A 16,767-nucleotide genomic window follows, 5' to 3' on the forward strand; every position below is an offset into this window, starting at 1 on the left:
CAGGCAAATCCGGGTGGCCGTAAAGCATGGCCACTGTCGCGATGACCACTAATTGGATCGAGCCCTTAGTTTGCTGGTGGGATTTTCTGCTAGGGGGCACCAGTCAAAATTTTGGCTAGGGCACCGAATTGACTAGGGCCAGCTCTGTCTCCAAGCGCCAGCTCTTCCTATGCAGTGAACAGGACCTGGGTTGCATTGACCCGGATTACCCGTTCACACTGCACCGTGAGTCAGGTTGAACACCGGCAGGGCCAGCGCTTCCATTAGGCAAACTTATGCAGCTCCCTAAGAGCGCCAGCAACTGCAGGGTGCCGCTGAATTGCTCTGTAGTGTGTGGACCGCACATAAGTGCAGTCCGCACTACACTACTAGTGTAACAAACCCACAGCCGCTGGAGCCAGCAGCTCTGTGTTTGTTTTAGCAGCCGATGAGTCAGTCAGAATCTCGTAGGCTGCTGCGCCCACTGCCGGAGCTGGGCTGGAGCTCACTCATGAGCTCCATCTCCTGGCTCCCGCAGTGGATGATGGGAGAGACGTCATGACGTCTCTCCCATCATGCAGAGCGGGCCGGCCCGGGAGGACGCCGGATGGAGGAGCAGATGCCGGAGCGGGGATTATGGTAAGTGGAGGGGTTTTTTTTTGTGTGTGTGTCTGGCTGGGGGGGGAGGGGTGCACTACTACTGGGGGCACTGCTGGGGGGACTACTACTGGGGGCACTGCACACCGTTGGGACTACTACTGGGGGACACTGCATAGAGGGGGATTACTACTAGGGCCACTGCAGAGGGTACTACTAGGGGCACTGCTGGGGGGGAACTGCTACTGGGGGCACTGCTGAGGGGACTACTACTACTGGGGGCACTGCATAGGGGGGCCACTATTGAGGGCACTGTATAAGGTGCACTATATTGGGAGCACTGCATGGGGGGACCACTACTGAGGGCACTGCATAGGGGGGACCACTACTGCTGGCACTACTGGGGGCACTGTATAGGGGGGTCACTAATGGAGGGCTTGTGTAACTATCGAGGGGGGGGGGCATGAGGCTGAAGAAATGCCTAGGGTGCCAAGAAACCTTGCACACGTGTTCAACCCTTCTCGTAACCAGGGTTGAAATGCCGGTTTTTTTGCACAGTACCCCGGGTTACTACGCGTTCACGTGCAATAACCCGAGTTATTGCTTGTGGTGTGAATGGGGTATCAGGAAGTTGAGAAGTCACAGTTCTGGGAAAGCACCTACTTATATGCAGTTGATATATGTTATACTATTGGTTAAAAGTTACTATTGATGTCTAGCATGTTAGCCTTTAAGCTAAATGAAGTACATAATCTGGTAGTATTTAGCACTGCTATATCAGGAGGATGACTATATTAATACTGGCAAAGTGTAAGTATAAAAGGCAGATTCTGCCTTTTAAACTTACACCTTGCCTGTGTTAATATAGTCATCCTCCTGATACATTAATTGTACAGTGACAGAGAGAGGTTTGTCCCTGTATATTATTTCTGTGATTTTGTCCTAATTTTCCATACTTATTATTAACTACAATATGTACCACCATTTTTATTTTATTTGTATCATAGCCAGTGATGTCTGCAGAGTTACAGTATATCATATATATGTGTCACATGCAGCAGAAAGATGTCACTAGTGTATTTGAATGTTTCCAAAGTGATATCACAATCTCTGTTAGTGCAGCGTTTAAATAACATGCATGCATTCATGCTGACAATGTATGGCTTGCAGCTTACAAAAAAACTGCCTTTTCTCAGCATCCACTGATCGTAAGGTCCCACGATGTGGAACAACAGTGCAAAGTGCTGAGCACATAGAGCTCCTACCTCATAAAGAATGGGCAGTACATGAGTATACTGTATATCTGTGCTAGGCAGTCACTGGGTGTGGTCAGCCAGTTTGATTTCTAGTTGTGAATGGTTTCCATAGTAACGAGTCCAGCTACAGCCGGCAGTGTCACAGGACGTGTTGTCCTTATACCTCCCGCACAGCTCCCACACTGACAGCAGCTGCACAGAGTCCCCCTTCTGTGTATGTATTATATTCACATTTAGCAGAACGTCTGCTTTTGCTTATCTTCTGAGCTTTATGTACAGTGGTGTGTGCTATATACTAGTCCTTGTCTGCTGGCTGCAATATGAACTTTATGGGGTATATTTACTAAATTGAGAGTTTTTAGGAGTGGAGATGTTGCCCATAGCAACCAATCAGATCATAGCTATTATCTTCTAGAAGGTGCTAGTTAAATGATAAGAAGAATCTGATTGTTTGCTGTGGGCAACATCGCCACTTCTAAAAACTCTCACTTTAGTAAATATACCCCTATATGTTGTTCTTATTTTAACTCACTTATGAGAAATTCAGATTTACAGTGTACCTTTTTTCAATTCTTTAGGTCTGTGCTCACATTCCCATTTATTAACAACGATTAACTGCTAATTCAACTATTTAACTTCATGGTTATGATTCTTATATCATTACGCTTGATATCCGTGTCTCCAGATTAGTTAAGTGGGCTGAGCGTCATGGCGCTTGGGACCGCTAACATTTCATAATTGATGTAAATTTGTTTAGACAAAATCGTTACTTTTTTAATTAATGTTCTTATATGCATTACACTAAGAAAACATATTAAATGATTTTCATATTTAAAACAATTCCTCATTCCTGATCCTTTCCATATATTATTCTTAGCAAATGATTTCTGCATACAGTATGGAAGCCATGTGATATGGATAGATGCATAATATACTTGTTTTCTTTCCTTTTAGGTAATATATAAATATTCTGTTGAGGCTGTTGAGATGTATGATCGTGCACCTCGATCGCTTGCTGTCACTTTGGGCAGCACGCAGGAAAATGTGGGACCAGGATCTTATGACTTGATCTCTGATAAGACACTTAAACCAGGTTAGTTGCAAAATATTAGTGTTACAACCAGGGATTGTCTATTAGGCAACAATTTTTCAAGAGAAATATATTGCTGGAAATCATTTAATTTGAGACTTGAAGGTCAGACTTGCTGGATCTGTTGGTCGTTTATGTAGTATCTCAACATTGCTACAACAAATGCCTCTGCTAGTTTATTAGATGTGCCCCCAAATGCTTGTAACAGCATAAGCCGTAGTCCAGTACATAATGATTTATTGACTTCTGACTTGGCATCTGTAACAAGCTATACTTTCTGAGGGAAAGTGAAATGTAAAAAGGACACCCAAAATATAGCTAACTACAACCCATACTGCATTAACTGTCCAGAAGACTACTAATGTAAAATGACTCACTTTCTAAAAAACGGCAAATACAAAGCTAAAATGAATAAGTTGGTTTTCACCAGGGTGTAAAATGTAGGTCCTCCGGGAGAAAGGGTATTTGATTAGATAAAGGCAGTAGCTTTGTAGTGCTAAGCTTGTCCATGAGTTTTTGCTATTTAATTAGAAAAATACGTTCTACTTGTTCACATACATTTTTTTTATATAAACAAAAGGAAGAGCTTTATGGGTAATAATTTCTTGACAGTAACAAATGATTTACATAGTTTGTTTTATTTTTCTGCATTATTTAAAATTTCTAATAAATGATGTCCTTATTTGGGCATCGTATGTAGACTCTCTTTGGCTATGACATTAATAGATAATGTGACTGTGTTGCATTCTACACTTCATGTTCCTGTCTTCATGTTATAGGTGGATATGCCCCCTTTCTATCAGTGGCAAAACGGGATTTTGCCTTTAATGATCCGCAGACCATGGCTATTGCGCCTGGACCAGGACACTATGATTTCTCCAATGTAAAGGTGAAATTAATATTGATACATTATTCAAATGAGGACAGAGATAATGAAACTTCGAAGACAAAGGAGACTCAATTAAGGGCAAGGTCCCATAGGAGCAATGTGTCTCTGTGGGTTGTTACTGGTACCTAGCATTGCTATTTATGTTGTGTGATTAAAATAAGCGATGTTTACAGTACCGTTATATCCTTTAATGTGCGGCGAGGCACATTGTGCAAGGCTTCTATGGGACTTCTCACTCTTTATGTGGATTGAGAATGTTCCCAATGATGGTACAAGACTTCATACAGGACTCATGTATGTTAAAGCGTCTGAGCTGCTTTTAAATCATTTGCTCCAGCTCCTTTAATTGTAAATATTTTATACATTATCTTACTTTATAAAATAAAAGTTTTATTAAATGGATTGTGAATGATGTCCACACAATTGTTATTTTCTGGAACCATAACTAATTGGTACTAGAGAATTTGCGTTAATGTGGGGATAGAATTCACAAATGATGCTACTCTAGGTTAAACATGATATAATACAGCCTATTTAAGGCAAAGTGGAACTACAAGTGAACACACAATGTAATATAATTTTAATTCATGTTTATTATTAATTGTTAAATGGATGTGAATAATGATTTTTTTTTAGTTCAGTAGGATGGGAGGAGCTGGCTAGATATGGGCAGAGCTGGGTTGAATTAGGTGCTTAGAGGGGTTGGGCACGGGATGCCGGTGCTCGGGATCCCGGCAGTCACAATCTTGACGCCGGCAGGGTAAGGATACCCACACCTGTCGGTAAGTAACCCCTCCTTCCCCCCCAACCTAAACCTAACCTCCCCCCCAGTACTTAAACCTAACCTTCCCCCCTAGTGCCTAAAACTAACCCTCCCCCAAGGTGCCTAACCCTCCCCCCCAATGCCTTACCCTAACCCTCCCCCTAGTGCTTAACCATAACCATCCCCCTAACCCCACTACTTACTGTCGGGATGCCAACACTGGGATTCTGACTGGTGTCGGGATTCCGGCATCGGCATTCTGAGAAATGGCATCCCAACCAATCAGCAACCTACTGTCACTTTACAGGCTGTGTTTGAAAAATTACAGTTAGGAGCTGATTGGTTGGTACTTTATCTCTATCTACTTTATCTGTCTCCAAGGCTTAGTACATCCCCCATCCAAATCAGCTGTCTCTGCTCCCTCCGGAGCAGTGAATCTTTTCACTGCTCCTTTCGGAGCAGTGAGACAACTGAGCACAAGAGTCCCACGTCCGACAGAAGGAGCCAGACGGGGTGGAGGGGCCTGAAAGGATCTCTTTTTCGTGACTCAGGACTCCTTCCCGAGCGGGTAGCGGGAGCACTCGCCATCTGAAGATGGCGAATGCTTCCGCAATCAATCTCTGAAAATATTGTATTGTCGAAGCTTGTTGAATTCTGTCCCCGTATGGGGACAGCGGGCCATTCTGGAGAGGAAGGTAAACAGGAGATATCTGTGATACTAGTGTATGGGGACAGCGGGCCATTCTGGAGAGGAAGGTAAACAGGAGATATCTGTGATACTAGTGTATGGGGACAGCGGGCTATTCTGGAGAGAAAGGTAAGCAGGAGATATCTGTGATACTAGTGTATGGGGACAGCGGGCTATTCTGGAGAGAAAGATAAGCAGGAGATATCTGTGATACTAGTGTATGGGGACAGCGGGCCATTCTGGAGAGGAAGGTAAACAGGAGATATCTGTGATACTAGTGTATGGGGACAGCGGGCCATTCTGGATAGAAAGGTAAGCAGGAGATATCTGCGATATCTCCTGCTTTACCTTCTTGATGAATGGCCCAATAACTTAATTTCTACAATAGCAGGTGAAAATGTTAATTTCACCTGCTTTTGTAGAAATTAAGTGATGATGAATAGACCCCTATGTGTTTTCCTGTACATAAAAGATAGCATAGGTGCTAAATTCCTACACAAGCACTGCTTGATCTGAATGTTGTCGACAGCATTCACAGAACAAATCAATATTTATGTGTCAGGAGCTTAGAGGCTATGAGGCCTCCCAAGTGCAGAAAACCACACATACCGTAAGCATAGAGTTGCATAGGTTAATAAACATGGCTTTGCAAAGCCATTAGCATGTGCCCTGGTTTATACAACTGCTCCTAGTTTACCTCACCTCACAGTGATTTGGGGGGTGAAGAGGGGGTAGAGCCTTTTTTAAATTTTACTATTCAAATTTTGCCCCCTTTAAAGTTCGTTACACCCTTGGTGGATATTTAGGTTCATCTGTGCATTCTTTATAGATAACCCTCATTGTCATAGGTTCAATAAAAAAAATGCTGAGACCTAATTACTGTACTACAGAATATGGAAAAATTAACTAGGTTTTACAAAAGAAAAAAAGTGTTTAGATACCAAGATTACAATTGTAACATATTTTACAATAGTTGTTACCAGGGGCGGATTGGGCCATCGGGACAGCAGGAAAGTTACTGCCGGGCTGGCTGACACTGCCTGCTGGGCCGGCTGAAATTAGCTGCCGGGCCAGGCCAATTTCTATGTGCCAGGCTGCCGGCTGCCGCGCTTCCTGGATTTGCGTTCCACTATGGAACGCAAACAGGAAGCTGTCATGGTACGCCCTTGTGCTCCAGCCGAGGAACCACTGCGTGTGTGGCTGTGTTAGAAGAGGTGGTCCAATTCTGCACAAGACCACCTCTCAGCAGTGAGGGCAGCATGTAATGCCGGTCAGGACTCAGGAACGGGTCATGATGCCGGATTTAGGCGGGGGTGGGGCGCCTCCTCATCCTCCTCAGCCCCCCTTCCCAGTAGTCCAGTGTAGTCTGACAGTCATCATCCTGGACTCTGCAGCCACCGCACTACTGGAGCTCTAGGTAAGCAGCCCGGGCGTCCTATGTGCAACTAGATCACTGACTGCCTGTCCAGCTGTGATGAGACTACAAGTCCCAGCACACTTTGTCAACTGAATGTGCTGGGACTTGCCGTGCCATCACAGCTAGAAAGGCCCTGAAAATACAAGTATATATATATATATATATTAATGATTTTCTGCATTTCATGAAATTCCTCCTCCTTATATGAATTTGGCTATTTAGTGTTATTTAATCTGCTTTAGTAATGTTATATACTGTGTGTGTGTATATAAATGGACAGCAGTCCAATGTCCATTTAAAACGGAACAGGCAGAACTCCAACGGACTTCATACGTGAATAAAAACTTTTATTACCAACGTTTCAAGGCCACTTCGGCCTTTTCATCAGAGTGTAAAAGATACAAAGTGCTTGCTTTAAATAGGGATACTAATCCCATTGTGACCCAGTGCGTGTCCGTCTCCTATCACTGTTCGGGTGTTGCGTGGTGTATGACGTCATGGAGAGGCGCCGTATGATGCATGCATGGCTGGGAAAGTTAATATGGAGACCCAGCATGCTTCAGGTTACGGAAAGAGAAAAAGGCCAAAAAAGTAAAACGTGCATACATCGTGGCACCCTTAGGGGAAAGAGAACAGGACCAATTATGTGATAAGGCATGACTGTACAGTGCATCCGGAAAGTATTCACGCATCACTTTTTCCACATTTTGTTATGTTATAGCCTTATTCCAAATAGTATCCCTATTTAAGGTAAGCATTTTGTATCTTTTACACCCTGATGAAAAGGCTGATGTGGCCTTGAAACGTTGGTAATAAAAGTTTTTCTTCACATATGAAGTCCGTTGGAGTTCCGCCTGTTCTATTTTATATGGACATTGGACTGCTATATATATATATTACACACATATTTATCAAGCTAGTACTCCACTCCACAATAATGGTACTTGCCCACATACCCTCCTAGATGCTATCTCTTTATATACTCCCCCTCGGTGTCCCTGCCCTCACCCTCACTGTAAATCTCCCTGGGTGTCCCTGCCTTCACCGCCCCTGTAACTCCCCATGGTTGTCCCTGCCCTCACCCTCCCTGTAACTCCCCCCTAGGTGTCCCTGCCCTCACCCTCCCTGTGATGCCCATTTGGTGTCCCTGCTCTCACCCTCCTTGCGATACTCCCTTGGTGTCCCTGTCTTCACCCTCCCTGTAACTTCCCTTGTTGCCCCTGCCTTCACCGCCCCTGTAACTCCTCCTGGGAGTCCCAGCCCTCACCCTCCCTGTAACTCCTCCTCGGTGTCCCTGCACTCACCCTCCCTGTAACTCCCCCTCGGTGTCCCTGACCTCACCCTCCCTGAAACTCCCCCTCTGTGTCTCTGCCTTCACCCTCCCAGTAACTCCCCCTTGGTGTCCCTGCCCTCACTCTCCTTGTTACTCCCCCTCGGTGTCCCTGCCCTAACCCTCCCTGTAATTCCCCCTTAGTGTCCCTGCCATCACACTGTGTGTCCTTACCCTGCCTGTTACTCAACCTCAATATTCCTGCCACCTTCATTGTTTTGTCACTCAGTCACATTCACCTCTGTATCACTCAAACTGACCCTCAATGTCCCTACACTCATAAATTACAGTATTCCTACCAGTCACACAATCACTCAAGCTACATATCACACACTCACCCTGGCTCTCACTCTAAATAATACACAATCACCATCAATGTTCTCCATCTCAAAAAATTAGCAGGAAAGAATGCCAGAACAAAAACAGACACAGACATAGAGGGGCAGGAGAGCGAGATAGGGAAAAGTGGAAGACAGGAGGGAAGGGAGAGACAAAGTAGAGGGATAAAAGATAAGGGAAGGAGAATATCAGAGCAAGAGAGAGAGAAATTGTGTAGGGAGAAAAGGGATATGGGGAAAAGACAGAGCGGGAAGTGAGAGATGGAATAAGAATGGGGAAGAGGGGAAGAGAAACGGAGGGCAGAAGAGAGAATGAGAGAGTAGCAAAAACAAAAAAAAGGCAGCATCGAGGACAGCAATAGTTTAAAAAATCAAAAAGAAAGCCAGGCAACGCTGGGCATTACATTTAGATTGTATGAATATGTTTTTAAATGTACATTTTTGTGGGGAAATGTTTTTTTGCTATAATATGTATTTTGGGAAGAGAATAATAGCCAAATCTATTTCACACACACACGCAAGATCCACACTGGGTTCTATGTAAAAAGTAAAGTGAAAAGCATCTTAAAAACATATTTTTTGCATCCAATTCAGGATCAGGCCCAATGAGGAGGGATACCGTCCCCTCAACAGACCCCGTCCCCATTAGGGCTGCTTCCATAAATTTCCCGGGCTGGTTTTCCATCCCAATACACCCCTGGTTGTTACTGAGTGTTTTCCAGGTTAATATGGCAATTCAGTTTTCTATGCTAGTATATGGAGCCTAGTTATCCTATTTTATTACATGCTCTAAGAAGAGAAAATGTTTACATTTCCTGTGCTTGTTGAAAAATGTCACATTTGCAAATGAGGCAATTATGGTAGAGCTCAGTAATATTATATAAAATATTTTATTGACAATAAGATATTTATTTTAAGGATTACAAGCTTGGTTGGAGCCTGTCATGAACTATTAATTATATTTTACTCGTTGAACGCCTCTGTGTAGTCGTTATAGCTAGTGTGCAATGTTTTGTTATTTCTATATTACATTACCATAGTTTGGATGATCTGTTTTTAGGAAAAGGTGAAAGGAGGACAAACTATCCAGAACAAAGAGACACGGTTTCGGGAGTCTGCCTCCTCTCTCCCTGGACCTGGTGCCTACGACCTGCAGGTTGGAATAGATATGGACGGAATAAAGAAGACTTCTTCCAAGTCTCAAAATGTGAAATATTATATTATGGTATGAGATGGGTCCAATGTTTTTAATAGAAAATAAGACATTTTGCTAGAAATCAAAGTTGAGTGCTGTGCCTTTGAATCAAACTGGTCCACAAAGTTTAGACCTGAAAAATGGAATTGCACAATAATTAAAGATTATTAAGAATTAATTAAGAATTAATACAAAGGTATATTAGTTTAACAAATAGACCATTGAGAAACTAACTTCTCAAATGGGCTACTGGCTAAATAACTATTCAATCTAGAAGAGTAGAGTAGGTAAGTTGCAATTATCGGCGTCAAGGAACAGAAAACATGTATTATTGACTGCCATGATGTGATATTAATGTTCAGCTATGTCATAGAAGTTGTTGATCATGCTTTAGGAGTAAGTGACCTGTACACATTGACATTTTTCTTAAGTGTAGCATACTTTTGGTATGACTGTGTACCATTCAGGGCCGGCTCTAGGGGTGTTCGACCTGAGCGGTCGCACAGGGACGGCACCCGTAGAGGGCGCACCCTTCCCCAACCCGATTTCAGCGGCACATTACTGTCCCGCTGTTCCACCCGTGGGCCGAAGTGGCCCACGGGTGGTTAAATTGGGAGGTTGGGGACCCCCAACTGCCACAGCTGTGCGGCAGTGCCGGACCCCGGAGACTTTGAATGGATGCTGCGTGCATGCGCACGGCATCCATTCAGTGACAGGAGAGGTCTGGGGGAAGCCCAACATCATGTAGGGGGCGTGGCCTATGGTAAGCCGCGCGCGAAGATAGGGCACCCTGGAGGGGGCTGGCACAGGGTGCTCCGACCCCTGGAGCCGGCCCTGCAACTACGCATATCTACTTAAATGTCGGTACCATCGAAGTACATCGGTGGGCATTTTACCCTTGTGGCTGGTCTGACCTGACGCAGGCCAGGGAGCTCTTCTGCCACGCAGAGCTGCATATGCAATTGTAGTGGCTAATTTATACACGTCAACATTACGGCGTTCAAACGGCCAGGCATGCCTGCGTTTCGCTAACCATCCCGTCTCCACCCCCAAACGTTTGCTAAACACCCCCTGTCTCCACCTTCCACCCTCCTGTCAATCAATCTGCAATGGGCCTCCATGGTCTGTGTGAACGCACAGCGGACGCACTGCTGCCTTTGCTCATGCGCACTGCAATGCATACGCATGCGCAATGGCATATAATCGCTTCCTCTGCGTGCAAATTGCAGTTGTGTTTATCTCTGAGTCAGGCCTTATATACATAATCACGTGTGGTTGGTGATGAGTCTTATTTTCAGCATGTAGAGTATTTTATTCTGGTTTATTTCTATTATTTTGATTCATTGTCCAATACGTTTCTTTATCTATAAACCATTTTTAAAACTACTAACAAGTGAATAAAATAACCACAATAAATAACTGTCATACTGGTGCATGTTTATATTGTAGTTACATGACCTAAACTCTATCAGTTTCTGCCAGTCACTGGAACACTAACATTAGCTGGTGACATCATAGAACATGTAATGATGTCACAATGAACTGAACCTGGTAGAATAGGTACATCTCAGGGCACATGTCCTGCCGACTAAAGGACTCAGGTATTGATGGGATAAGATCAGAGACTTTGTTGCTCTTAAATATAGTGGAGGCTAAGTCACTGTTACTATTACCTATACAGAGCAAGGCTAAAAAGCAACAGAAGACTGGTGCACCATCCATACCTGTGCCAGGGCAAGCATTTGGTTATGAAGAAACCAAGGATGGTACCCTTGTCAGACAACTTCCACCTCCCATGGACAGTACTTTGGGTCCTGCCTATTATCAGCCTTCAAATGTAAGTGCAAATCATACTTAAAGATTTTGACTTTCAATACTATAGCAGGACTTTTCAATACTAAGGCTAACTCCAATTTTATTTAACTAAGAAAATAGAGTGTTTTACTTTCTAATTTACAGGTAATACAATAGGTACCTATAACAGCAAAGATAGTTTTTTAAAATGCTGACTGTCATACACAACCAACCACCTATGTACATTAACCATTTTATAAGTGGTGCCCACAACGTTGTATCATCTGTCTGTTGTCAAAGATTGCAAACTGTCAGGTTGAATAAACAGTTTTGTTTTTCAATTTCTTGCTTGAATGGTTCCACAACGGCTTTCTTTTTCGCATTTTGAAACAAATGCCTTTTTAGGCCGAGATGTACTAAATAAGAAAATGCGGTAAATCCCCGAAAATGCTGTTTTCGGGGGTTTTACCGTATTCCCCATATGTTCAACGCACCGGAATTCGTCCCGATGGGTAACGCTCTCTCTTGGGCCCCTGTGGCTTGCGTCCTTCTGCACATGTGCAGAAGGACACCAGAGGGACTTCTGGGAGTTAAACCAGAAGTCCCTCTGCCCGGAGCCATTGCAAAGGACAGCTCTTCTCAGGAGAGCTGTCCTTTGCGAAATTCTTGGTACATGCCGCGGTATGTACCCGAAGACAGGGGGGATGTACTGCATTGCTAATGCGTTGCTTAGTACATCCCGCCCTTAGTCCCCTGCAGATTTTAATTTTAAGCTGGGTTTTTTTCAGAGTACGTTTGTCATGACTGCAAACAGAAGCAGTGCATCCCACTCCACCAACACTACCAACATTTATTTGGGACCTTGTTTTCGGAGGCTTTCTTTTATAGACTGCTGAATTCCCAGATGTAACAATATTTATCAGGTACTGCCTAATAATAAAGATATGTATAAAATAGGAAACATCGAACAAGAACCTGCCATTTCCATACAACTGTGCATTAAATAAATGCAGTATCCCAACAGACAACATAGTAAAGCCATGTAAAATGTTTTTTATGTTTTCAAAGTCTTACATAACTGCTCTTTGTAGTTGTGGCAATTCACCTGGATCCTCCGATGCACCTAATGATTGATAAGGTTCATTTGGGGGGGTCTTTGACAATTCTCTTATTCATATGGCACCACAAGGGATTTGTATTGCTTTATATAAGGGTACAGACTCAAGGCGCATATCTACTACACGATATAAATGGCCGATTTAACGAGCTCGACATCGTTATAGTGCAATTGTTCATTTATCGCGCAATGAGTATGCCAGCAGCGACCAGCGATGCGCGCTCCTGCTGGTCATTGTTGGCATCTGTCATCGTCTGAACATACTGCCCAACCTGACGATATCGACAGGTAGTGCATGTTAGTGGATGAGGGTGGGTGCTTGCACTGAATGACATATCGTTCAGTGTGGGCACTGCACAGTATAATGAACGATTGTACGATAACGATGTCGTAATTCTACAGTCGTTCATTACTCGTGTAGTGGATATGCGCCTTAATACAGACAAGTACATAACTCTGTGTATATATATTAGAGATTTGCTAGTTTTTGTTCTGATTCGTTTTGGTTTTGGTTGTGGTTTTGCCAAAACGCTGTTACTGGATTTGCATTTTATTCCAAAAATTTACAAAATAAGATAAAATCACATAATTTGGGCCTTTTTTGTTCAAAGAGTATTATTGACCACAATAATATTAATTTCCAGTAATTTCCACTCAATTTTGACCACCTCACCTCACAATATTGTTCACCAATATAAGCCAAAGGCTGGCTGGCTAAACTAAGAAGCAGAGCAGCGGCACAAATACAAAGCAGTTATTTCTGTTTAGAAATGATTGCAACTTAGTAATGTGATCAATCAGCCTTTTTGTTGAGCAGTTCCCCAAAATCTCCCCAACCATAAAAACAGTGCCTGCGGGGTGGATACAGTGCGGGTTGGATACAGTGCGGGTCACAGTGTGGGTTGGATACAGTTCGGGACGCATACAGTGTGGGATACAGTGTGGGTTGGATACAGTATGGGTCGGATACAGTGCAGGATACAGTGTGGGATACAGTGCAGGATACAGTGTGGGTTGGATACAGTGCAGTATACAGTGTGGGTTGGATACAGTGCGGGTCGGATACAGTGCAGGTCGTATACAGTCCTGGTCACATACAGTACGGGATAAAGTGTGGGTTGGATACAGTGCAGGTCGCATGTAGTCCTGGACGCATACAGTGCGGGATATAGTGTGGAACCGATACAGTGTGGGTCGGATACAATGCAGGTCGGATACAGTACAGGTTACAGTTAAGGTTGGATACAGTGCAGGTTGGATACACCAATGGTGCACTTACTGTGACAGAGTGTGCCGGCATTGTCGGCAGTGCAGGAGTTCCAACAGTGTTCTGAGTGTGGAAGTGCCGTCAGTGTCGGCAGTACATGGGGTGCCAGTGGTGTCAGCAGTGCGGGGGTGGCGGCGGTGTCCTCAGTGCTGGAGTGCTGGCTGTATTGGCAGTGCAGGAGTGCCGGCTATATTCTCAGTGTAGGGGTGCCTACATTGTCGGAAGTGCATGAGTGCCAGCAGTGTTCTGAGTGCGGAAGTGCCGACGGTGTCGGCAGTGCAGAGGTACCGGCGGTGTCCTCTTTGTGATGTTGCTGGCTGTTTAGGCAGTGCTTGGGTGCAGCCGTGGGGATGTAAGAGGTTGGAAAGTTTGTACGAGGAATAATAGCCTTGAGTGAATAGATATCTTAATGGCACGTTTAATGTCTGGAAAGTTAAAGGTATGTATGATTGGACTTGGGATGGCATTCCAGAGGTTGGGGTGGTACTGTATGGGAGGAAGTGTGAGTGACTAGAGATGTAGTAGTTAATTTATGGCTTCATTATGGCTTAATTTAGTAGAGATGTGCACTGATGTGTTTTGGTTTTGAATTTGGATTCTTCTATTTATTTTGGTTTTGGTTTGCCAAAACCACCCTCAAGTGTTTTTGTTTTGGTTATGGATCTGGATATATTTAAAAAAAATAGATAAAAAGTTTTTAAAAACAGTGAAAATCATGTAATTTATGAATCCAAAACCCGAAATTCGGCTTTAAAATCTGAATTCCGAACTGCAAAAAGATCTGAATTGCGACTCGGATTTACCCGATCTCCTCAGGAGATCAGGACCACGACTTAAATTTACCCGGATCCACGTAATTCGGGTGGATTCGGATTTCTGGAGAACCAAACCGCACATCTATACACTTTGTAGGTAAGTAAGATTAACTTGAATTTGTTTCTAAGGGGGACAGGAAGCCAACTGGCTATAGGGCAGCAGAGGTGGAGCGACAAGAGAGGAAAATGAGGTGAGCAGCAGAGTAAAGGATACTGTAGAGTGAAGAGAGCTGAAGCAGGAGTTTAGAAGGCCAGAGATGAGTGTATTACAGTTATCTAGGAGAGAAAAGATGAGGGCATGAATGAGGAGGTGGAGGTGGCAGGATTGGGCAAGGGACTGAAAGTGAGGAAAAAAAGAGAAGTAGAGTCTAGGATGACACCCTAGCAGTTTGAAAGACAGAGGAGAGGGAGATGTTTTCAATGAAAAAAGAAGGAGGATAGGGATAAGAGACCTAATTTTAGCAATGTTGATCCTCTGTTAGATCATGCCTCAGTGGACTCGCTGAATCATTTGAATCACTGAGTGCTATTGTGTAAAATTTTACTTTTATTTTAGGCCACCCCAACATAATTTTAGTTTTGGATGGAATTGGCCTTTAAAAATGTATAGTTTCTTTTAAATTTACCTTTTTAAATGTCTAGATGAACATAGCCATTTTGTGGGTGCTAAGATTTATGGAGTGGAAACATCCCACACAGAGTATAGAAGTTTCAACCCATGGTATTATAGCAGTAAGTAGTAGTCACAGAAGGAGTGGCCTGCAATTATTGAGGAACTTTTAACTAATTTCTTCAAGAATCACATATATGATTAGCTATACACAATAAGTACACTTGAACTGGCTTTAATAAATAAGTAGTTCTGCCTTAGGACTTTTTTGTTTCTATAGCCAGGAAGATTATAGCTTGTAATTATAGCAAATGGACCATTGATGGTTCTCTTATACAGTATTGTGGGGACAAAATAAACATTTGCTTTATTCATATGGTAATGGGAGTCAGAAAATATATTGTGCCAAATATGGTTAACAATCATTATTTTGAGGTGTTCACTGTTATATCTGTATAAAAGAACTATGCTTATTTTTAGCATATACTGCCACGGGAGCTCTTGCAGTTAATAGTCATCTCTCTATTCGGTTTTATTTTCGTCTTCACAGAGGTGTTGATCTCCATTTTGGTTCATCCGTCCATGATTACAATTGTTCACTCACACTTGATCCAAAACCTGGTAACTGCCAAATACACTGCCACTTATTCTATTCAGTATCTGAAACAAACACCACAGAACAATATCATATTCATGGAAATTTTTTTATGCCATTAGAAATCCATGATTTAGTTAATGCAAATTCAGTCTTTTCAAAACAGAAAACGAAATTTCTTGGCAGCCATAAAGGCTGTTCTAAAAGACTTACACATAATATAATTATGAAAAATGTTAATAATAGAATCATGTAATAATTTCATTCAAATACAGATGAGTTAAAATAAATAGATTGTATCATACATATTTTATTCACAATATTTTAAATACATCAAGAATGCGGTGAAATAACTGAGAACATACCTACTTATATTTCATGTGCGAGTTTTAATATTTCAACAAACAGTAAAAGGTGATACCATTACACTTTAATGCTTAAAATACCATTAATGCTTTGGACATTTGCGATGTTCATTTGAATCCAGTAAATGTAATTGCTGACTGAAAAATTTTATGCACACAAAATGTATGCTTTAGTGATGTCATTGGTTCCAAGGCTGCATTCTAATTTATGCACTCATAATGGGAAAAATGGGATGTAGCATCACAGGGTGGGGGCTTGGCACCATGACATCACTCTGGGGGGTACCCATCACTCTGCGAAATGCTGGGCTGCAACCAGGGTTCTCCCTGCACTGTGAACAGATGAGGTGCATATGTGCTCGGCAACTATTCACTTCGGCTAGCACAGCACCAGCCCAGATGGATCAGCACCAGCCCAGATGGACGCAGCAGACAGCACATCACCAGCCCAGATGGACGCAGCAGACAGCACAGCACCAGCCCAGAATGGATCAGCACCAGCCCAGATGGATCAGCACCAGCCCAGATGGATCAGCACCAGCCCAGGACACAGCAGACAGCACAGCACCATACAGCACATCACCAGCCCAGATGGACGCAGCAGACAGCACAGCACCAGCCCAGAATGGATCAGCACCAGCCCAGATGGATCAGCACCAGCC

General features: G+C 43.3%; 1 protein-coding gene across 1 annotated transcript in view; it reads left to right on the forward strand.

The window, feature by feature from the left end:
* Nucleotides 1-2,819: 2,819 nt before the first annotated feature.
* Nucleotides 2,820-16,767, forward strand: part of STPG2 (sperm tail PG-rich repeat containing 2) — a 975,224-nt gene continuing 961,276 nt past the window's right edge. Inside the window, exons 1-4 of the mRNA XM_088464461.1 lie at nt 2,820-2,925; nt 3,702-3,811; nt 9,408-9,572; nt 11,200-11,379. Coding sequence (XP_088320587.1) covers nt 2,820-2,925; nt 3,702-3,811; nt 9,408-9,572; nt 11,200-11,379 — 561 coding nt within the window. The remainder of the gene's footprint in view (nt 2,926-3,701; nt 3,812-9,407; nt 9,573-11,199; nt 11,380-16,767) is intronic.

Source organism: Taudactylus pleione, unplaced genomic scaffold (genome assembly GCF_031769625.1).
Source record: "Taudactylus pleione unplaced genomic scaffold, aTauple2 ptg000055l, whole genome shotgun sequence".
NCBI lineage: Eukaryota > Metazoa > Chordata > Amphibia > Anura > Myobatrachidae > Taudactylus > Taudactylus pleione.